Source organism: Rhinatrema bivittatum, chromosome 4, assembly GCF_901001135.1.
Source record: "Rhinatrema bivittatum chromosome 4, aRhiBiv1.1, whole genome shotgun sequence".
NCBI classification, from domain to species: Eukaryota; Metazoa; Chordata; class Amphibia; order Gymnophiona; family Rhinatrematidae; genus Rhinatrema; species Rhinatrema bivittatum.
The window spans coordinates 453,417,876-453,440,629 of record NC_042618.1 but is presented as its reverse complement, the minus strand read 5'-3'; the positions used below and the strand labels follow the sequence as shown (position 1 = coordinate 453,440,629).

Sequence of the window (22,754 nt, the reverse complement as noted above, 5' to 3'; positions counted from 1 at the left end):
AGGAGCCATACCTCCTGATGCCGTTGTCGAAGGCGATAGTCGATTCTACCGACCAAAGAGATCAGGTCTTCCAGAGATACAGGGATCTCACGGGCAGCCAGTTCATTCTTAAGGGCAGGAGACAGTTCCTCGAGGTAGAGTGCCCACAGACAGTCTTCTTGCCAACCTAACTCAGTAACTAGAGTTCTAAACTCCATTGTGTATTCAGCGAGCAAGTACGAGCCTTCACTGAGGTGGAATAGGTGGTGGCCAGTGACCACCTGTAGGCCTGGGTCCTCAAAGGTGCATCGGAAGACGGAGATGAACTGAGGGAGCTGGCGAAGGATTGCGTCAGAACGCTCCCAGAGTGGGGAAGCCCATGCCAGGGCCTCTACCTCAAGACGTGAGAGGATGAATGTAATTTTTGTTGCCTCATCGGGAAATCGCAAGGGTTGCAGTGAGAACTGCATATAACATTGATTTATGAAGCCTGGTCAGAGGCTCGGATCCCCATTGAAACAGGGTGGAGCTGGGAGGGCCAGCGGTGCCCGAAATAAGGCAAAGGAATGGCCTAGTTGCAACATGAGTGGTGTGGGGTGCCCAGCATAGAGAGCTTACTCCAAGCAGAGCTTTAATATTGTATATACATGGCCCCATTGTACTATGCAGTATGATGGCAGACAAAGATGAGCTGATTCTATCATAGCGATACTCTCTGCTTCAACAGCAAGGGGATCGCTAAGGACAGTGCAAGAACACTGGATCCTCGACGTCTACCAGACATCAATGCTTGGACCAGCTTTGATGGCTGAGTCAAAAACACACGAATAAGCGATATGACCATAAACATATTGCGGATAGTTATATGCTGGGCCATTACTAATGTTTTCTGTTTAGGTATTGTAATCCTGTTAGCAAATTATTTGAATTGTTTGCTGTCTAGTATGGATTATGCTGCAGCCATTTTATTCCACATAAAGTTTCTTTCAGTCAAGTTATCCAACTGATAGTGTGATTATTCATGTGAATGCTGAAAAAGGGGTAAGCAGGATCCTAGTGTCTTGGGCACACCTGCACGTCCTGAGAGTTCTGAGATCCAGAGAGTGAACGTTATCTGGGTAAAGTTACCCAGATAACTGGGTCTGGAAACATACCCAGAGAAATGTTCTGCTGGATATTGATGTGTTTATAACACGATATTGTATTACCTATTTTTTTATCGTTCACTACTTAGCACACTTTTTCTGCTATAGGCACTATAAATAATCTGTAAATAAAAATAAATAAATATACCAGGATAAGGTTATCCAAGTAAGTTTAGGACAGGTATTGTTCTGACCACTCTTGCCTTGTTAACTTTGTTAGGGCAGCACTGAATATCAGTACTGCCTGGACAAAGTGAAACCACAACCAGGTAACTGCCCCAGTACTGTTTCTTTGTAGCTGAGTAAATTTTGTGCTGGCAATTAGTTACCTGGACAAAATTTAGCCAGGAAGGGGGGGGGGGGGGGGGGGGAAGGTAATGTCTTCACATCTTGAGTTTTTTTTCTGGCTAAGTCCAAAAGTTAACTGGACGAAACCTTTGAATATCAGTTTCTCTGTTTTTCTCCTAGGACAAACAGGATGATAGGCCTCACAAGTGTGTGACATCATCAGATGGAGCCTGTCACAGCATGCCATTATCCAAGCGTCCACGAGGGGTCCCTCTTCAGTCTCATCTTTTCCGCGGAGCTGTCGTCTCGCGGATATGGAGCTTGCGCTGGTTTTGAAGGAAAGCTACCACATTTGAGTGTTTCTCTGTTTTTTTTCTTGTACCAGGTCTCTCCTCTCTCCTCCTGGCCTTAGTTAGAGGGCATCATGGTGAGTTGTTCCTTCTGTGTGGTCTATCCACGACAGTGCCATCTCCCGATGGCTGCTGGCCATCGACCGCACGTCAGTTACTGTTTGAAATGGCATCATCACGGTTTCGCCAGTGCCCTCAGTGCCTCCGGACCATGTACAGATCCTCATGTGGTCTTTCTTGTGTCTGGGGGCATCGCACGATATCAGGGGATGTCACTTTTGTGCCCATTGCGCGCCTTGACAAAATGGAGAAGTTGTTTGGCTGCAGGATGTCTGGTCCCTTGGCATCGACATCAGGGTCATCGATGCCCTTGGGGAAAGGGGAAGCTATGGCTGCCGGCCCCGTGTTGTCTTCTCCTCCGCCAGGTCCCCAGGTCGAATTGGGTGCTAGGGACAGGCCTGCTTCCGTTTCTTTTCTTTCCAGGTCCAGATCGTCTCCATCTCCCTCAGCATCGGGTAAAGACTGGGCCGAGCACCGTGGGAAATTGAGGAAGCACTGTCATCGGTCTCCGTCTTCGCATGAGACCAGGCTCGGGAAAGCACTGGCACCGACTGAGTTGCTCCTGAAGTAGCCCCAACCTGAGGAAGTATTGCCCTCCATCGAAGCTGGAGGCCCGAGGCAGTCCCTACTGATTCTGGTGTCGGACACCTTTCTCCCTCGGGGCTCTGAGGGAGTCCAGGTCACACCTTCTCCTCCTCCTCTGGCTGTCTTCTTCGGCAGCATTTGAAGAGGAGTTAGAGTGCAGAGTGTGGTTGGCGGTCGGATGAGCCCTACAAGGCATTGAGCCGCCAGCCCCATCAGGGCCACCACCAATGCCGGACCCTGTGTTGTCGGTGCTGGCACCGTTGCTGGAGCGCCTGGACTTGCTCCTCGGTGCGCTACTGACACAGCCAGCGCCGATGCCTCAGGCGCTTTTGATGCCCCGGGGAGCACCGATGCTGCCCCCGAAGGAGTCCATTCCCATCGTCGATTCCTTGGACGAGCATGGGCCATCGGGGCCGATGGCTCCACTTTTGCAGACAACCCCGCGGCATCTTTGCCCGAGTGCCTACTGGGGCCCTCAAAGTCCCCTCTAAGGACTCAAGAGGACCTGCCCTCTGAACTATCTCCTCTGGAGGAGAGACATCAATCCCCTCCCGACGACCTGACATTTGCGGGCTTTTTATGCACCATGGCGGAGTTTGTCCCGTTCCAGCTTCTGATGGAGGAGGACTCCCGTTTGTGGATTCATCTATGGGGGTGGAGGTTGTCCCATTTCATGACGTTTTTAAGGACTTGTTTGTCCGGCTTTGGGAACACCCCATCTCTGTACTCCCGGTGAACAGGAAGACCAATGCGATGTATCTTGTTCAGCCCACCAAGGGGTTTGAGAGGCGGCAGCTCCCGTACCAGTCTGTGGTGGTGGAGTCCACCCTCAAAAAAGCAAAGCGTTCTCAAATACATGCCTCGGCTCCCTCGGGCTGAGAACACAGGACCCTGGATGCCCTAGGAAGGAAAGTCTTCCAGGGCTTCATGCTGGTGCCTCATATTGCCTGCTATGAGCTGTATGTGAGCCAATATTCCAGGAATCTCTGGAAGCAAGTCTACGATCTGGTTGAGTGCCTGCCTCAGCAACTGCAAGAAGACTTCCTGAAAGTGGGTTTGGAGTGCGATAAGTATGAGGTCCGGTCTGCCTATGATGTCTTTGAGAGGGTGGCGGCAACTGGTATCAGTGCTCACCGAATGGCTTGGCTTCGCGCCTCCGACCTCCGTCCAGAGGTTTAGGAACGGTTTGCGGATCTGCCCTGCACCAGAGAGAATCTCTTTGGTGACAAGATTAAGGAGGCAGTAGCACAGCTGAAGGATGATCATGAGACACTCCAGCATCTCTGCCAACAGTCCTCGGGCAAGAAGTCCTCACGGCAAGGACCTAGGCGCCCTTTTTACCATCCGAGGAAGTACTGCACTCTGGCAGCCAGAGTGAGGTCTCAACAGGCCAGCCCTAGAGCTTGCCCTCGGCAAACACAAGTTCCTAGGCCTCAACCAGCACCCCAGCAAAGCCCCACCTTAGCATTTTACCTGGAGCAGATGGCAGGTCATAGGCAATCTATGCAGCTCTTTCTCTGTTTTGACAGAAACTGATTTGGGAGTTGTGATAGCCAAGCATACATTGTCCAGCTGGGACTGCAGTTGGGGGGCTATGTCAAGTCTCACTCTGTTCGAGCCATGGCAGCTTCGATGACCAACTTGCAAGCAGTCCCCATGGATGAGATCTGCAGGGCTGCGACATGGAGTTCCCTCCACACCTTTGCCTTGCTCTTCTATCTGGACAGGGACAGCCAACTCGATAGCAATTTTGGCCAGTCTGTCCTCCGGAATCTCTTTCAGATGTAAAACCCAACTCTTCCTGCCTCAGGCCCATTGTTTGGGTTTAGGCTGTCTCCCTCTGTTACCAACAGCACCTCGATTGTTGTGCCCGTTGGCACCTGGTTAGATGACTGTTGGTCCCTTTGTTTTAGTAACAGCCTGTAGCTAGGTATTCATCCACTTGTGAGGACTACCATCCTGCTTGTACTAGGAGAAAGTAGAGTTGCTTACCTGTAACAGATGTTCTCCCAGGACAGCAAGATGTTAGTCCTCAGGAAAACTGCCCACCACCCCGCAGAGTTGGGTTTCCTCCTAGTTTGTTATTTTATTTTTTTGTAATTCTATATTATGAGACTGAAAAGGTACACTGGTGGATAGTGGCATGCTGGGCACGCTCAGTGTGCCAGTCAAAGTGTTATGCTCAGGCTTGTGGACCCTTGGGCCGACGAGGGGATGTACACCTTGCGGAGGATCCGTAGGTTCTGTCGTCGGGTGGCAAGGCAGGACAGAGGAGGAGAGCAGCTGACCCTTGGCACTGAAGACAGAAGCTACTGTGGAGACGGACAAGGAGATGAGCGGATGAGCAGTCTTCACCACTGGTGGTCTGCAGTCCCCCTAGGAGGAGCCCGTAGGGACCCGACCACTGGGACTTAGGTGGACTTAGAGAGGTCAGGGTATCGGTGCAAAGGCCAACTGGAGCTTCGCCCTGGAAGCCCGTGGTCCCTCCAGGAGGAGCCCATAGGTACCCGGGCCGCTGGGACTTAGGTGGGCCCTTGGAGACGGTGGTCTTGAAGGAGTCCTAGGTCAAGTGCCAGAGGGTCGACGCTCACCAGTCCAAAGTCGTGTACCAGAGAATCACCGCTTGCCAATCCGAAGTCAGGAACCAGGGACACCAAGACGAAACAGGAACCAGAGTCCGAGCACCAGGAACTCACCGAAGCAAGCAGACTAGACAGCGTAGGAGGATGTTGCCAAGTCGAGGAATGAGCAGAGGAAGCCTCCTTAAATACTTCCTCTGCTCTGGATCATTGGAAGCAGGTGAGTATCATTAAAGGGATCAGGTCCCTTTAAATCCAGCAGGGGGGCACGGCCTCGCGCCTAAAGATGGCGGCGGCCATCTTGGATTTCCTCCTCCGAGGAAAGCCAGCAGAACTCCGCGAGGGAGGAGCAGGGACGGCTCCCCAGCGGGCGGCCAGACCGCGGACCATCCCCGGGGTGATGGGCACCGGCCCTGGGGAGCGTTTCAGGAGTTGCCACGGCGGGTCGCCATGGCCGTCCACCCCTGTGGACGGCCACAGGCACAGAACACAACACAAAGTTTTTAGAAACTTTGACAAAAGCTTTCTGTGCCGAGCTCCATCTGATGATGTCACCCACTTGTGAGGACTAACATCATGCTGTCCAAGGAGAACACCTGATACAGGTAAGCATTCTGCTTTATCCTGTTATGCTGAATGTTTTTAAATTTTTTTGCCATTTTAGTTGTAAAAATAGTATAGTTGAGTTTATTTTAATGTTTTTCCCCTATTCAACATAGATCTTAAGAATGCTCTCACATATTTTGATGGCTGTCAGAATCTGAATGAGTTATCACTAATTGGCAATCCACTTCTGCAAGAGATAGACTGGCGGTAGGTATTTCTTTTCCTGATTTTCTAATTTTTTATATTTGTCAATACAAGATTCTTAGTAAACCTCAGATGTGATGTATTTTAATGATGGAACATGAGAAAATATGCCCCTGTTAAACATTTTTTTATATCGATTTAGTTTTGGTATTTGAAGGATGTCCACATGAAAGCTTGCCGATAGGTTGCAGTGGAAAGAGTAAATTGAGGGCTTATCAATAAATAAGATGAATATAAGTGGTGCATCAAAGCAGTTTATACAGTGCTAAGAAAAAATTTGTGAACCCCAAGAATAATAATGAGAATTATAAGTTCTTACTGTGGTACCCTTTATTTAATTGAAACCAGTCTTATGTTTATTTATTTATTTATTTATTTAGTTAGTTAATTATATGAAAAATTTTATATCCTGTTATATCAATAATTCTTAGTAAACCTCAAATGTGATGTATTTTAAAGCTTTCTACATTCAGAATTGAATAAAATAGATAAAAGAAACTTACAACATAAAATAAATTAAAACAGCAACATAAAAGAAATAAAAACAGAATAAAGGAGATATTAAGCACTTCTAAGGCTTTACATCTCACAAATGAAGCTGTACAATCTTTCATAGCATCTCTGTTGATCAGTATTGTGATTATCGTTATTGAGACATCTCTATCATACAATATAAAAGCAGTCATCACTCAATATCCATTTTAGTTTAGCAATGATGTGCTGTCATCATGACATCATCTTAAAAGCCTCCATGAGTAAAAATGTTTTCAGTTGTTTTCTAAAAGTTCTTAAATCACTCTGAGCGGGATTTTCCATTCTCGCAGAGAATGGTGAATCCCGGTGGTAACAGGGTGTTGGGGGGGCGGGCCTGCGAAAGCCGGCAGCAGTCGCACCACCGCGGTGTTATCGCTGCTGGCTTTCACACCCAATAGCGCCACCGTGAAAGGTGGTGCTATTGGGCGCACTACTGGCGGCGATAACGTGGCTTACCTTATCGCCACCAGCGAAGATAGCACCGCAGCCACCTCCTCGCCGCCCCGACTCCACCCCCGGCAAAAAATCCTTTTCGCGTGCGATAGCCTTAGAAAATAACCCCCTCTGTTTCCTAATTTCTTTTGGTAATTTATTCCATAATATCGGTGCTATGGAAAAAAAACATTCTTTCCTGAGACAGTCAATATTTTATTAATTGTAAGTTGGGAATTTCAAGGAGGCATTTGTCAGCTGAGCGCAAGTTTCTAGATGGACAGTAAATCCTTAAAAGAGAGCCTATTGCTAGTGGAACTTTGTTATTCAAGGACTTGAATGTCATCATCAATATCTTAAAATGGATCTTCCATGCTGTAGGTAGCCAGTGTAGTTTAAAAAGCACTGACATCGTGTGATTAATACATGACGTTCCGGATGATACTCTTGCTGCAGAGTTTTGAACCATCTGAAGGGCTTTTGTAGAGTAATAGGGTAGGACTAAATAAATGGCATTGCAATAATCCAAGCCTACCAATACTAAGGCTTGCAGAATTGTTCCGAACTCTGATGCATCCAGAAAGGTATTATTAATAAAAAGGGCTTAAATGAACAATTTTGTGTTTCTTGAGACATAATAATGTACAGAGTAGAAGCCATAAGACTATTTAAGAATTGTGTGTGAAATAGTAAGTGAACCCTGAGTTTACTTAGCATAATTGGCTAATTAGAATCAGGTGCTTAAATAATTAGATAACTCATAAACCAACCTGCAGAGTAAATCTGCACAACTGAGTTTGTGCATTTTGTCCTGTATAAAGGTTGGAAAGGTTTTGAGTTTGATCTTTACTTTAAAAGTTATGGGAACACATGCCACAGTCAAAAGAAATTTCAGAGGACTTGCATAAAAGAGTAGTAGTTGATACTCTTCTGTCTGGAGAGAGTAACACATTTTTGGAGCTTCATCCATCCACTGTCAAACAGATAAATGTGCATTTTCAAAGGCTTTCTCATGTGAAAAAGGCGTGGCCCAAGTGTGTACAATTTGTATTTTAAAAAGGGGTCAGAATATGAGTGCATATGCATGTGAGCAAGTAAAAGTACAATTGCAAAAAAAGGGATGTCAGGGCAAGGTTAGCATATACATGCATAATGAGATTTTAAAAGTGATGCATGCATGAACGTCATCCAGCTTACATGTGTTCATTTACTACTGCTCATTTACATACACAAGTCCTAACTTTTTTGATTTTGGACTTTGGCATTTGGTGGCTTAGCTTCTCCAGGTTAGTGAACAAAGGAACAGGCTAGGGGGTGGGAGGGAATGCACCTGGGAGACACTGGGAGCTACTGGGGGTAACTGGGACATACAGGGCATTAAAGAGGACATACTGGGAGTCAGTGGTGGAGAGTCCCTTTTCAATATGACTAATAGCCCTATTAGGTCAGAATAGCTGAAAAAGGAGAGAGCACAGAGGAGGAATCGGAGGAGGTACTGCTTACAGAGGGTATACAGGACTAGGACACAATTTCTGGATTTGTTAGAGGTGCAAGTACTGCACAAGTTCAGGTTCGACAAGGAAACCATACTGTACCAATGCTGGTTGTTACAGTGTGACCTGCAACCTACCACCTGAATGGGCCACGTTAAGGTCACTACCGCCCTGCTATTTTTCGCCATGGGCACCTTCTAGACACCTCTAGGGGCCACGTCTGGAATAGCCAGTCTGCCATCTCTATGTGTATAGATCAGGTCCTGGCTGCCTTGCTCCGGAAAACCCAACATTATATACAGTATCCTTCCCTTGGAGAAGACAGCAACATCAAATCATGACTGATTTCTATCAAATAGCATGTTTTTCCCTCTGTCTTGAGGGCTATCGATTGCACTCACATGAGCAAAAAAAACCTCACTATATGAGCACCAGGAGGAGCAGCAGGAGGAGGAAAGGCTTCCACTCCCTCAATATGTTGGTGGTCTGTACACCAAGGCATCATCCTGAATTTAGTGCCCAAGTTTCCAGGATCCATTCATTATGCCTACATCCTCTCGCAGTCAGGAAGGCCACATCACCTGGGATTGGCTTCTAGGTAAGAATGAACTTATCATTACAATCATACACCAACTAACCTCTTCTTATTGTCTCCCTCATATCTAAGTTGATTGACAGCTTGGGCCCAGAAGGATTTCTTTTAGAGATGTGAATCGGAACTGGAATCTGATTGGTTCCGGTTCCGATCCAAATCTTAAAATTTTTATCGCCCAGCCCGATTTGAATTCTGATTATCGGCTGTGCCCGAACCGATAATCAAAAAACCCTCCCCCACCCTCCCGAACCCCCAAAAAAGGTTTTAAAATTACCTGGTGGTCCAGCGGGAGCGCGGGGAGCGATCTCCTGCACTCAGGCCGTATTGCCAATATTCAAAATGGCGCTGGCGCTACCTTTGCCCTGTCACATGGTAAGGGCAAAGGACCATCGGCGCCATTTTTATTAACGCAGCCGATGGCCTGAGAGCGGGAGATCGCTCCCCGCGCTCCCGCTGGATCACCAGGTAATTTGAAAAGGTTTTGGGGGGGGGTCGGGAGGGTGGGGGAGGCTAAAGGGGTCATTTTAAAGGGTCGGGTGGGTTTTTTTCTTATCGGGCCATCGGCGCCATTTATATTAGTGGCAGCCAAAATGGCGCCGATGGCCCGAGAGCGGGAGATCGCGCTAGGACCCCCCCACTGGACCACCAGGTAATTTAAAACATTTTGGGGGGGTTCGGGAGGGTGGGGGATTTGTTTTAAAGGGTCGGGGCGGGTTTAGGGGTTGTTTTGGTGTGCCGGTTTTCCCGCCCTCCCCCGATTTACGATTTTTCACGATAAATCGGGGGAATTTCTATTGTATCGCGACTCAAACGATTTTTGATGATTTAAAAAATATCTGACGATTTTTTTAAATTGTCAAAAAACGATTCACATCCTTAATTTCTTAAACCTTGTCCTGTGAACTTCCTGCTGGCCTACTCTATAGCATATCTACAGTACCTCAATGTAATCCGCTTTGAAGTGGCTGAAAGGCGGAACATAAATAAACATTTATCAAACATTTATCTAACTCTGCTCTTTGCCTTCTCACCTACAGGTGTGATGATGGTGTGAGTGTGAGTGTGAGTCCTGTATGCTGTGGCGTAGTTGAAGTGGGACAGGCTGGAGCTTTGCCTATATCAGCGGCCTCCCCCACAGGTTGAGTCCTTGAGTTCTGGCGGCCAGCAGAATTTAGGTGGATCCCAAGGGTGTTATAAAGAGGAAGAGTCCAAGGGCATGCTGGATTCAGGACAGGCAGCAAGCTGGTGTTACTGAGACAGGCCAAGGGTGGGGACAGGTGGCAAGCAAGCATAGTCAGGTGCAAGGCAAGAAGTCAGGTCCAGGTGGCAGACAAATGTGGTCAGGTCCAAAGCAAAAGATCAAGTCCAGGAGGTAGGCAATCATGGTCATGTCCAAGCACGAGGTCAAGTCCAGGTGGCAGGCAATCGTAGTCAGGTCCAAAGCAAGAGGTCAGAAAGGAAATCAGGCCAAGGATGGACACACAAGAGATACTGGACAAGACAGGCAGGGATGGACAAGGTTGGAAGAGACAGGCTGGGCTAAGCAAGAGTGGGTTAACGCAAAAATGCAGGAACACAGAAACAATTGGGAATGCAGGATTAACACTCACTGCTCTAGCAGGCGACCCGTTGGTGTGGCGAGGCAATACTGCGAGGCCTTTGCTTAAATAGCCCGATGGGGCTGACATCATTAGAAAGCGCCACTCTGAGTTTCCCCTCGTGGAGCCTATATTACGTGCGCACATGTGCACATGCGCCTAATGGGAGGCGGCAGCCTGGCCAGGATGGCAGCGTCAGCAGCAGTTGGCGGTGTGCAGTGATAGTGGTGTCCTGCCACCACAGGAGCCTTCGGCAGAGTCGAACAGCAGATGCTGTGAGTGTGGTGGCTCGCGGAGCAGTCCCGTGAGCCGCCAAAAGTAACAAAAGGTGAAAGAGGATATCCACTCAAAACCTGCCTCATGATCCTGATGGCTAATCCACAGCCCGCTTCGTAGGCTCACCAAAACAGGGCCCACTGGCAGACCAAGTCAGTCATCGAGAAAAACTTTGGCCTGCTCAAAACATGTTTTCCCTGTCTGGACAGATCTGGGGGATGTCTTCTTTACAATCAACTTAACGTCTGTGAGATATTTCTAGTCTGCTGTATGTTACATAACCTGGTCAAAACCAAATGCATGCCTTCTCCAGAGGGACTCTAAGAGAATTTGAATGAAAAGAAGGAAGTGGAGGAAGAAGAAGATCTAACTCAGCAGGAATTGCAGAAGCTATATCATAGGAGTCAAACGCAGGCTATAGAGCAAAGGAACACTCTGATACAAAGACATTTTTGAAGGTGAAAGTGCATTTATTAACATATGTGCTCTATGTGATGACTGATATATAATTTAAATTAATACTTCCTTGGCTGCCCTCTTTTTGGGGGTGGCAGAAGTTCTGCTACTCTTGCTTGTACAATTCCGAAGTTCGTCTGCAACGGTGTTCTGTCACTGCTGATGTTGCCCTTGGAAGGCAGATCCTGGGAGCAATAGCACATCAGCATAGATGCTAGAGGGTGCTGCAGGGCTTCAGGTGAGCCAAGAAGATAGCCTGGTAGCTATGGTGGACCTTGTCTCCTCAGCCATCTTTTCCCTGGTATCTCTCTCTGGTCATGATGGTAGTGGTAGCAGCATTACAGGAGGTGGTAGCATGATGAGAGGTGGTTGAAGAATAGGTGGAGCTGGCAATGGCACAGGTGAAATTTTGGCCTGGGGAGCTGCCATCCAGGTACACGGTGCTGGAAAGGATGGTGGGGGCTGCATCTAGGGAGCCATGACTAAGTATGGAGCCGGTTGGGGCTGTGGCTAAAATGGGAGTTTCATTTGCATCATTTCCCTCCACGCTACAGTCTGGGCATCTGTTGTCTCACAAATGTCCTGCATCTCCCCATGGACAATATCCCTGAAGCCCTGAAGTTCCTCCTTCACAGTTTTCTGGTGGCTGTGTATCTCCATGCAGAATCCTGCTATTTTCTCCTCCACATTTTTTTATTGGAGAGTTTGACAAAGGATCTGGAAAAGTGTTTACAAGTGCATTAGGGCTAATACAATACTCAGCTTTTCACTCTGTGCAGAAACCCCAGGAGATCAAGAGGCTGATGGTGCTAGTTGGGCCTCCCAGTGTGCCAAAGTGCCCAGATTCTTCATTGGATGAGGACCACTTATATCAAAATATCGTGCAATATATATAAGAAATCATTTCATACCCACACTTTATCTGACTTTCCTATATACAATGCTCACCTTGCTGATGTTGTGGTTGAGAGGAGTCCATTTGGCCAACTCTTCCCACAACTACATCCAAAATGGTGCTCAGCACCAACTGTTCTACTGCGGTGAAGCCTATCTGGCTGTCAGTTCCCTCAGCTGTCATCCTCTTCTGCTTCCTCTTCACCAGTCGTTGGAAGTTCTGCTACTTGTGGCTCAGATCTTTCACACTGAGGTTGTTGTGAGACTGTATTGAACTGTTGGATGATCTTCTCCCACATCTACTCCTTCCTGTAAGATCCCACTCTCCTGAACTGAGGGCCATACAGGAGATACTAGATCTTCATGACTTCATGGATAAGAAGGTTCACTTCCCTTGGTTAGAAGTTGGGCTTACGTACAAGTGTTCCACTCTTCTATGACTTGGTGCAAGTAGGAAGACATGCAGTGTGAGTTGACCCTTTTATGCGCCTACACACACACACACACACACACACACACACGCGCGCACACACACACATACGCTCTCTGTCACAGAGTGTGAGCCCTTGGTTGTGGCATGATTGATGCAACCTAGTAGGCAAACCCACTAGGCAGAAGGACATGCTGTACCAGGCTGGGTCTGGGCTTCACCTATTCCAGCCCCATTCCTTATACGTTGAGCCCTTGGGTTCCAGAGGCTGGCATGGATTAGGCGATGGACTTGTAGAGAGAGTGGTCAGGTGGAATTCGGAAGCAGGCCGAGGTCTGGGCAGGTGGATGGTAAGCGTAGTCAAGGTCCAGGCAGAGGGACAGGCAGATGGCAAACATAGTCAAGGCCAAGTCAGAGGTCAGAAAGGGAAGTCAGGCAGAAGATGAACAAGACAAAAACAAACAGGGGCAAGACAAGGAAAAGACAAGATACGTGGCAGGGATCGAGACATAGAGATTAGAGCGAGAGAGGGACACGAACAGGCAGGAACTGGAACAGACAGGAACTGAAGCAGCATGTGCTTCCCGGCAAGGCAAGGCAGGAGACCCAATGCTGAGGCATTCTTTGCTCTGTGAGTCGGGCCTAAATAGCCTAATCTTGCTTACGTCATCAGTTGGCGCCGTGGCTGGGTTCCAGCCATCTGTTGGCACACCATGCATGCATGCACACAGGAGGGATGACAATGAGGAGCAGCATGGTGGCATCAAGGTTGTGCTGTGGCAGCATTGGTGAGTGCTGGCCAAATTTTGCACACACATGTAAATTGCCTGTATTTATGCATGTATGGCAGTATGATTTATGCACATAAATTTTAAACATATATATAATAAGAATGTTATGTGTGTTTATTGCTACTTTTGTATACACTTGTAACTTTCACAAATAACTTCTCATCAGTGCAGAGATGATTTATACCAGAGTGTTTCAACCCATTCTTTGGGATACACCTAGGCAGACATGATTTCTACATAAACCCTATGATGAAGCATGAGATTGATTAGGATACAATGTAGGCAGTGCATGATAATCAAGCTCATTCATATTCACTGAGAATATCCTGAAAATCTGAATGCCTAGGTGTGTCCCAGGGACTGGTTTGAGAGACCCTGGTCTGTACTAGGGATAACACAGGATCTATCTCCTCATGGACTGTTGGATCCAGCCCAGAAAGATAGCATTGTAGAAAAGACTTGGACCAGAACACCCAGCCTCTGATGCCACTGTTGCAGCTGCCAATCCATCACTACAAGGTATATATTTGAATTTAAGATAGCATGGAATTTGTGAATGAATACATAATCATCAAAGGTCTGGATGAATATTAATTTGGGTTTGGCCTTATTTCCTGTGAACCAATATATCTCTTCATCTACAGATGGACCTTATATATCACTAGTTATTTATATGTTTCCTATAGACCACTATATATCCAGTCCAGATTTTCTAAGCACATTCTATATTTTCTTCTACTCATCCAACGTTTTGTCCTCTTAAATTAGAATGAATTGGAAATTGCTGCTAATAATTACACTTCAGACCAACCTCCAGGTGCTAGACAAACTCTGATGATTCTCTTAAATCATGTAACTATTCTAGTGCATTCATTTCACCATTGGAAGAGGGTGAGAGGGGGCCAGCTAATTAGATCACCAAGGAGTGACTAATTGCTCTCAGCTAAGTGCTATGGTCTAAGAGTCTGTGTGATACACCAGTCTGTGTCTTAGTCCCTGCACAGGAATCCCTGGTTAAAACCATAGGATCAGCGCAAGATTGGGTAGAAGTAAGAGAAAAGAGAAATTAGATGTGCAGGGAACTACATTTTCAAGGGTACCTCTGCCTAGTCTCTTGGACCAGAAGCTAGCATCCCTGACTCAGGACTGGGTGGAGTCATTAGCACCTCACGGGAGATTCTGTTGAGCAGTAAAAGGGAGTACACTGCTAGGAGAAGGTAGCCGAGAGACAAGCCAGGGAAGCAGCTGGGCAGACAGCCATGGAGGCAGATGGTGAAGAGGATGAGCCTGAAGTAGAGTTTACTGGGCACGGTCATTAAGATAAGTACATTTCTTTTCCAAGCCTATTATAGGAAAGGAAATTCTAAATTGCTGATTTTGAGTAAAGAGAAAGGAAACATTTTCCAGAGCTATTTAGGAAAACTCACAAGTTAGAGAGATAAAAAAAGGAAATTAGTGGGACTAATCCTTGTTTTGAATTTTTGGGGGAGTTTTTGTTGCCCTGAAGATTCAAATTGTAATATATTCTCAATGAAAGAATACATGTGGAGTTTGAAAATGAAACCACTGAAGAGATTTCTTCAGGGTCTGGACTTTTTCTAGGAGTCAGCACTTGTAAACTGGTCAGCAGGTCAAATGGCCAATCATTGATACCTGCAGTGGAAGGGTCTCCAAACTTGGCTGCTGAAGCTAGTTAGGACACAGAGAATAAAGACTAAGGCTGGTATCTTGAGTGATGCCTGGGAAATCAGGGCCAGCAGGAGGCCATTAGTTCTAATCCATGTTTGAAGAGTCCTGAGATTTTATTGTGGAGTTCTTATGAGGCTGACATAAGGGAAACAATGTGGTATAAGAGGCTGGAGGATCTAGCCAAACAGGAGCCCTGCTAGCATTTGACAGGACACTGTGGGGTATGTCTTTCATTTGGGGAGAGTCAGCCTAGGCCATAATAGCCCTGTAATCTCTCTGGTTTACTGGTTTTCTAGTTTCCTGGGTTACAGATCAGCCTCCATCTAAGAATGGGGCAGCTACCAGCCTAAACGCCAGCCTTGCTATAGAGTCCTATAAAACTACATAATCCTGGATGCTTATGGAGCAGAAGCCTAGCTGTTTTCTACCAGGCAAATGGCCTTTGAAAGGCAGATGTTTGAGAGCTCTAAGTTTGGTTTAGTCTTTGAAGAAATTTGCAAATGGGAACTTGGAGCTTTAAGGGAAAAAAAAAGTTGGCCCTTACCAGTAAGCATAGGCATTGTGAGCATGGAGAGGGGTAGGCTGGGCGCTGGTCATTATTATTAGTATTATTTTTATTTCCAAATTCTTATATATCATCCACTCAGATACCAGACCCGATTGGAGCAGTATACAACATAACAATACAATAAAATCACATTAATATAAAATCAAACAAATTTAAAGTAACAAAACTCTCCCTCCTCCTTCAAACAGTGCCTGTTTTAAGGCTGGTAGGTATTGCAGCTCTATTTTATTGGAAACAGTACAAATCTTTTCTGTTACTTCGGAAATCAATGAGACTTCAGGGGAATGCAGCTCCTATGAGTACCTCTATATCATAACCCTTCTCTGGTTTGACGTATAGTAATTCTGAAAGGGCCACCTCTTTTGTGCTCGTTGTCTCCCTATGCTATGATTTTATTTTATTTTTTTTTTAATTTATTTCTCATTTTCAATTATTACAAACATATCAATATTTGCATAGAAATACATGTACTGGGTTTCATTATTTTAAATCAGAGAATATTCCTCAAGAAATACAATAAGCATAAATCTTTAATGAAAAAAAAATAAAGAAAAACCCAATTCATTAGTATTAAAAAAATACCTGAGGGCTAATTGCACGATAAGAAAACCAATAGGGAGTGTATATATCACTTAAATTACTTTAAACAGGGCCCTTCTCATAATCCCTGCTATATTTCCATTTATACTAACTCGGGATAGGGGAAGAAGATGGTAATTTCCTTGATTCTATAAACCCTTTTAATTGTTCTGGTGTAAAGAAGATAAATATATCATTTTGTTTTTTCATTACACATTTGCATGGAAATCTTAAAGTGAAGGTATAACCTTCACTTTAAGATTTCTATGATTTTATTTTTGGGGATCACTAACATACTAGAAACTTGATACATTAAACCCCTGCTTGTGGCATGGCTGCAATCACATCTGGTGGGTGCCCTTTGGGGAGGAAAGTGGTACCTGTTGATATATAACTATTGATTTGTGGTCTCGCTTACTGCTAAGCAGCTTTAGAGCTACAAGGTTAAGACACCTAAAACAACTGTATATGTTGATAGAAAAGAAGAAAAAAAGAATCTAATAATTATTGAACAAACCAGCATGGCTAGGAGCATGCAGGGCTATAGGATACCTTTATAGAGTTATGGCTATAGGATATCTTTAAAATTCTTTACTGTAGTAGGAAAATAAAGCAGGTATATAGTAAATAATAAAGACATACATCCAAAGTTTAGATAAAGTTAGAAAACCTTTATTAATAATAGAAAATACTTAGACAAAACTATTTACCGTGTATCAGAATAAGATGGGATGGGGTGGGGCAATCTAGGGAACTATTTACAAAAAACAAAAAAAGGCACAAGTTCCTGCAGACTTAGAAGTCTGGTCGGTGTGGTGAGAGTCTCATGGCCATGTCCACTATACTGAGAAGTCTCCTGAGGTCTGCTAGGATCCCTCTCATCTTCTCCACCTTCATCTGCATATCCTCCCCAAAAAGGCATTGAAACGTAGGACCATTGCCTGGAGTGGGTGCTCCAGATAATAAGCCTATTATATTGCCTCTGTTATGTTCTCATCACTGTTATTCTTGCGCAATGCAAATTTATAAGTTGCTGATGATAACCGTTCCCTGTAAACCTCATTTCTTTTTGTTAAAACCGTTCCATGTGAACCGATGTGATATGCAAATGAATGTCGGTATATAAAAGCTTTAAATAAATAAAGCCCAGCTCAGGAGCCCCTGGCAGGGCAGAAGATGATGGTTGGAGAGGTAGAGGGGATCCAGGCAACAGGGAGGAGGCCCTACTGGGATAGGGAGAGGGATGATGTTGTCCTGGGGCTCGGATCTGCTGGTTGTGGGTTGGAGGGGCTGGATAGCCACCTCGGGATCCTCCAATGGGGAGGAGCGGACTGCTCCTCCCCAGTGATGGCATTGTCTGGGGTTGAGATAGAAGCTGGGATCTCGTCATCGTCTTCCTCCTCTGATGGTGACGAAGAGCTGTCATTTGTGAAGAAAAAAGTAAATGTGTTTCATTGCACTGGCTTCGAATCCCCTCTCGCATCGTATACAAAACCCTGACACTGACACACAAAGCTATACACACACACAACTCAAACTGGCTCGTTGAGCCATTCTGCCCTGTACGATCTAACAAATCCACCAGAGCCTCCAATAATGGAACCCTCCACGTACCCTCTCTAAAAAAAAAAAAAAAAAAGCACACCTTACTTCCACAAGGGAACGAGCCCTATCTATTGCTGGACCCACGCTCTGGAATTCTCTACCCCCCCCCCCCCCCAATCTCAGGCTCGAGACTTGCACCTCTAAATTCAGAGCCAACTTGAAAACCTGGCTTTTCAAACAAGCCTATCAACAATAATACCCCCTACTCACCTCCTTGCAAACACACCTGAACTATCCATGCAAACCCTCCCTGAACCCTTGTACATAGTTCTTTTGTTTCTACAAATATTATGCTCAATGTTAATTTATTTGGCTATCATTTGTTTCAGAGTAGCCTGATTCCTATGTACTTTCAATCTACGTTCTCACAGTTCCTATCAATCCCTCCCCACCTCCCTGTTCAATGTAACTCTCTTTCCATATGTTGTTTTTGTTTGATGTAAACCGATATGATGTACCCACTAATATCGGTATAGAAATGTAATAAATAAATAAATAAATAAATTTTGTGTACTAATTTTTATTTATTTATTTAGAAATATTTGTTGTCTGCCCTTCCTACATTCAAGGCAGGTAAACATACACAATTAAAAGATAAAAACACATCGAATAAAATAAAGTGGAAATGAAAATAAAAGTGGATAATAATGATAAGACAAGACCAAAAATGCTGTCAGATAGAAATAAATAATGAAACTGGGAAAATCCATTTCTAGCATATTCAGCGGAGTATATCTGTTGAAGTGAGTTTTTAGGGCTTTCTTAAAAAATTTAAATCAGGCAATGATGGTCAGAATCATACAGGCAATCAGAGGGCATTCCTTATCTGGGAGATGTGAAGGCAAACGGAAGTGCTCCTAGCTATGAGACACCCATGTAATATAGGTGATATCAAGGCCATACAATGATTCCTTTACATATAGAACAGGGCTTCCCAAACCTTCCTGGGGACCCCTCAGCCAGTCGGGTTTTCAGGATATACGCAATGAATATGCATGAGATAATTTGTATATACTGAGTCTCCATGGTATGTAAATTTATCTCATTCATATTCATTGCGGATATCCTGAAAACCCGACTGGCTGTGGGGTTCCCAGGACAGATTGCCACCAAAAACACTGTCTTCAATGTGAGTTCCTTTAAAGTGGTTAAGAGGTTCAAAAGGGGCTCATGTATCACCTGGACCCACACCTCCTTGTCTATTTCTGACCTAATTCTTTAGACCAGCGCTTCTCAACCGGTGTGTCGCCAAGCACCGGCAGGTGTGCTGCATGCTCCCAGTCTCTCCCACTGCTCTTCCTTCCCTGCTGCCATTGCCGCCGGGCTAACAGCACATTCAAGCGCAATGGGAATGGCAGCGATGTTAGAGGAAGCTGTGGCACCCGCGGCTGGCCTTTTCTTCTTCCTGCGCCTGCCCCGGAACAGGAAGTGATACACAGTGCAGTGCGCGGGAAGGAGAAAGAGCCGTGCCATGTGGAAAAGTAGCGGCGGCGGCAGCAGTATCAGCCCCCGAGCAGTAGCGTGGCCCTGAGCAATCGAAGAAGCCGGCAATCGGCAAAGGAGACAGCAGTATAAGCCTCCCACGGCCAATGGGATTCTTCTTTCTTGGCCTGCAGGGGCTGGAGGAGGCTGCTGCAACTACCATTTGTGCTCCCGGGGAAGGGGGAGGAAGTGTGAGAGAGAGAGAAGACAGCCAGCCTGTGTGTGATTGAGAGCATATGTGTAATTGAGAGCATGTGTGTGTAATTGAGAGCATGTGTGTAAGTGTGTGAGAGAGAGCATGTGTATGATTGAGAGAAACTGGTCAGAGAGGTGATGTGTGTATATGTGAGAGACAATAAAAGTGACTGGTCAGGAAGATAACTGAAGTGTGTGTGAAAGAGTGAAAGATTGGTCAGGGAGGTGACTGACGTGTGTGTGTGTGTGTGTGAGAGAGAGAGAGAGAAAGCATGGAAGTGAGAAATCTGGGTATGTGAGAAAGCATGGGAGTAAGAAGCCTGGTGTTGTGGGGGTGTGTGTGAAAGAAAGCATGGGGCTGAGAAGCCTGTATATGTGAGAGAGAGCATGGGAGTGAGAAGCCTGTATATGTGAGTGAGAGCATGGGAGTGGGAAGCCTGTGTGTGTGTGCATGCATGAGAGAGAGACTGGTTGGTAGGGTGATGGTGTGAGAGAGAGAGACTGGGGTGTGTATATGTGAGAGAAAGAAAGCGATTAAGGAATGAGAAGTCTATGCATGTGGAGAGAGCGAGCATGGGAATGAGAGAGAGCCTGGTGCGTGTGTTTGTAAGAGAGAGAAAGTGATTATGGGAATTAGAAGCCTGTGCATGTGGAGAGAGTGAGCATGGGAGTGAGAAACCTGGGTGTGTGGGTGTGTGTGAGACACAGTATGGGAGTGAGAAGCCCGTATATGAAAGATAGAACACGGGAGTGGGAAGCCTGTGTGTGTGTATGGCATGAGAGAAACTGTTCAGGAAGGTGACTGGTGTGTGTGTCAAAGACTGGTTGGGAGATGATTGGTGTGTGAGAGACAGAAACTGGTCATGGGGGTGTGACTGGTATGGTGTGTGTGTGAGAGACAGAGAGATTGATCATGGGCCCTAAGGAAGAGGACCATGAGTATAGAGCTTAGCCACTACTGCTGCTTCTGTTGTGTACTATGGCCTGCATGGAAGAAGACAGGAGTAGGAGAGCTGCTGGAGGGGGTAAGTAAAGGTGGCTTTTTAAGTTTATCTTTCTTGATTGACTGCCATTTTAATTATTTAATATGATGTGATGTGTCTGCTTTTTAAAAATATTTTATTGGTGTTTGGAGAATTTTTAATAGTTTTTATGAGTTTTTAATTGTTGAATGTTATTCTGTTCATAGCTGTTTTGAAACATTTATTCTGCTTATTAGTATAGTTTTACAATTATTTCTGTGTGGGGATCTATAGCTGCTTGCTAGTTCTGCTTTTCTAATAGGAGGTGTATTGGTGTTTAGGGCCTGATTTAATATTTGTAGGGTTGCCTTTTCATAGATAGGGTTGCTCCTGTTTGAGTGTATTCCATAATACAGGTGTAACTGTGTGTGGATTAGTTTATGTACATAACTGCAGATCCTGGGAGTATGTTAAGTCGGTTCTCTGTCTGTTACCGAGATGAGATATTTTACTAGCATGTAAGTGTTTGTATCAGTCTTATTTGTTGTGTTTTCTCAAGAGAACATGCATTGGTGGTAAACTGCTGTCTTTTCATAAGTAGGGCTATTGAGCCTGATAGTAGAAGGAATTTGAGTTGCTGTTGCTGAGATATCACCAGAACCAGAATATGTTTTTTGTTGGGTGAGTTGTATGGGGAATGTCGTAATTCTGCTTTACATCCATTATTGTGGGTCGGGGGGGGGGGGGGGGGTTCCCGTGGATGCAAACTGTACCTTTACATCTAGCCCCTTGACGATCATGGGTCAGTGTGTCACGCATGTGAGGACCATCTGTCAGGTGTGTCCCGATAGAAAAAAGGTTGAGAACCACTGCTTTAGACCATGTGGCTACTACCCTATGGGAGGGGTAGCTCTTGTCCCATTGGAACGCTGTATAAATCTTACTAAGTATTCCTTTTGGATTCATATTGAGAAATATCATGTGCTCTAATATGGAGGGTGAACGTGATACAAAATGTCGTGCAGCATATCTATTAACCACATCCCTCAGCTGCAAATAAACAAAAGAGAGGGAACTCCTTTAAATGAAAAGTTTTTTGAAAATTCTCTCATTTAATAAAAACTCTCTTAGGGAACAACTGATATTTCAATTTTAAAGTAGAAGCCCGAATCATGTCTTTCACCTTATTAGAAATCAAAGCACAAAGAACCGCAGCTCTTGTTTTGTATGTCTAACTGTAAACAACCAAAAAAACAAGGTATCCGAATTTTATCCACAATGTGCTACTCTCCGCAACAATTTGACAATAATTTTTAAGAAAGTGTTTGACAAATTTATGTTTTTGAGAATGTGTACAACCGCATCAGCAAGCCAGACGACGGCAGTGAACCCACTTGCCGTCCGGACTTCTCGTCATGTGCGGCGTGATGTTATATCAATTTTTTATCAATTTTTTATCCGTTTTGTATTTAGAGGCGACTTATTGTATATCCTTTACGTCCCGATTGTAAGTTTGAAATGCATCAATAGCCCGCTCTGTCCCAAATAGCACCCGACAGCGGCCGGTGTTTCGCGATCAGAATCGCTTCATCAGGGGCAAATTTCACAAATTATATTACGGCAAATGCTATAAAGTCAAGAGGACATAAACAAATCTGTCAAAACTGAGAGAATATTCAAAACAGATACTTAACTTAATGTTTGAATGCAGCACCACAAACCTTTCTGTTGGACCCAAATGTCTCAAAGAATTTTACAGCCGTACGGGACAGAAGAACCTTGGACGCTTTGGTCCTTTAAAAGCCCGCGCTTTTGCGCACGTCATGACGTCATCACGAAGCTGTCGTCATAGGATGATCATAATTGAAAATACTTGTCAAATCAATCAAAGACAACCTTCATTTAAATTGAATTAAATAAGTAAATCAAATCAAAGAAAAACTTGCAGCTCTAGTGCAGAGTTCAGCCCGTCTGGTTCCACTGTTTTGAGCCGATGAATCCATCGCTGTTCTGCTCGTAGGAGGTGAGTATTAAAATTCCCGCCTCTCCAATTTGGAGAAAGTTGTTCCAGAACACATACTTTCAACTGTTCAAAATTGTGTTGGAAGGCCATACAGTGTGAAGTTAAAGGGGCCGACATCCGGCCTGTTGAAATACATGACCGGTGCTCGATGAGCCTGGTCTTGAGGGCACGTTTCGTCTTGCCTATGTACAACCTATTGCAGGGACATTGTATTACATAGATCACTCCAGTGGATCGACAGTCCGTGAAATTTCTATTAGACCATAGGTCGCATAGTTTCCTACAACCAAGAAGAGGTGTTATCCCTCATAGACATTGTCCCCGCTTTGCTTTAACATACTTCCATCATTCCCTCG

At 45.3% G+C, this 22,754-nt stretch overlaps 1 protein-coding gene across 5 annotated transcripts in view; it reads left to right on the top strand.

Moving 5' to 3' along the window:
* LRRIQ1 (leucine rich repeats and IQ motif containing 1) overlaps positions 1-22,754 on the top strand; it is a 455,984-nt gene that overhangs the window by 113,233 nt on the left and 319,997 nt on the right. For all 5 annotated transcript variants that reach the window (XM_029597082.1, XM_029597083.1, XM_029597081.1 and 2 more), the window contains exon 13: positions 5,706-5,799. In XM_029597082.1, the coding sequence (XP_029452942.1) occupies positions 5,706-5,799 (94 nt within the window). The remainder of the gene's footprint in view (positions 1-5,705; positions 5,800-22,754) is intronic.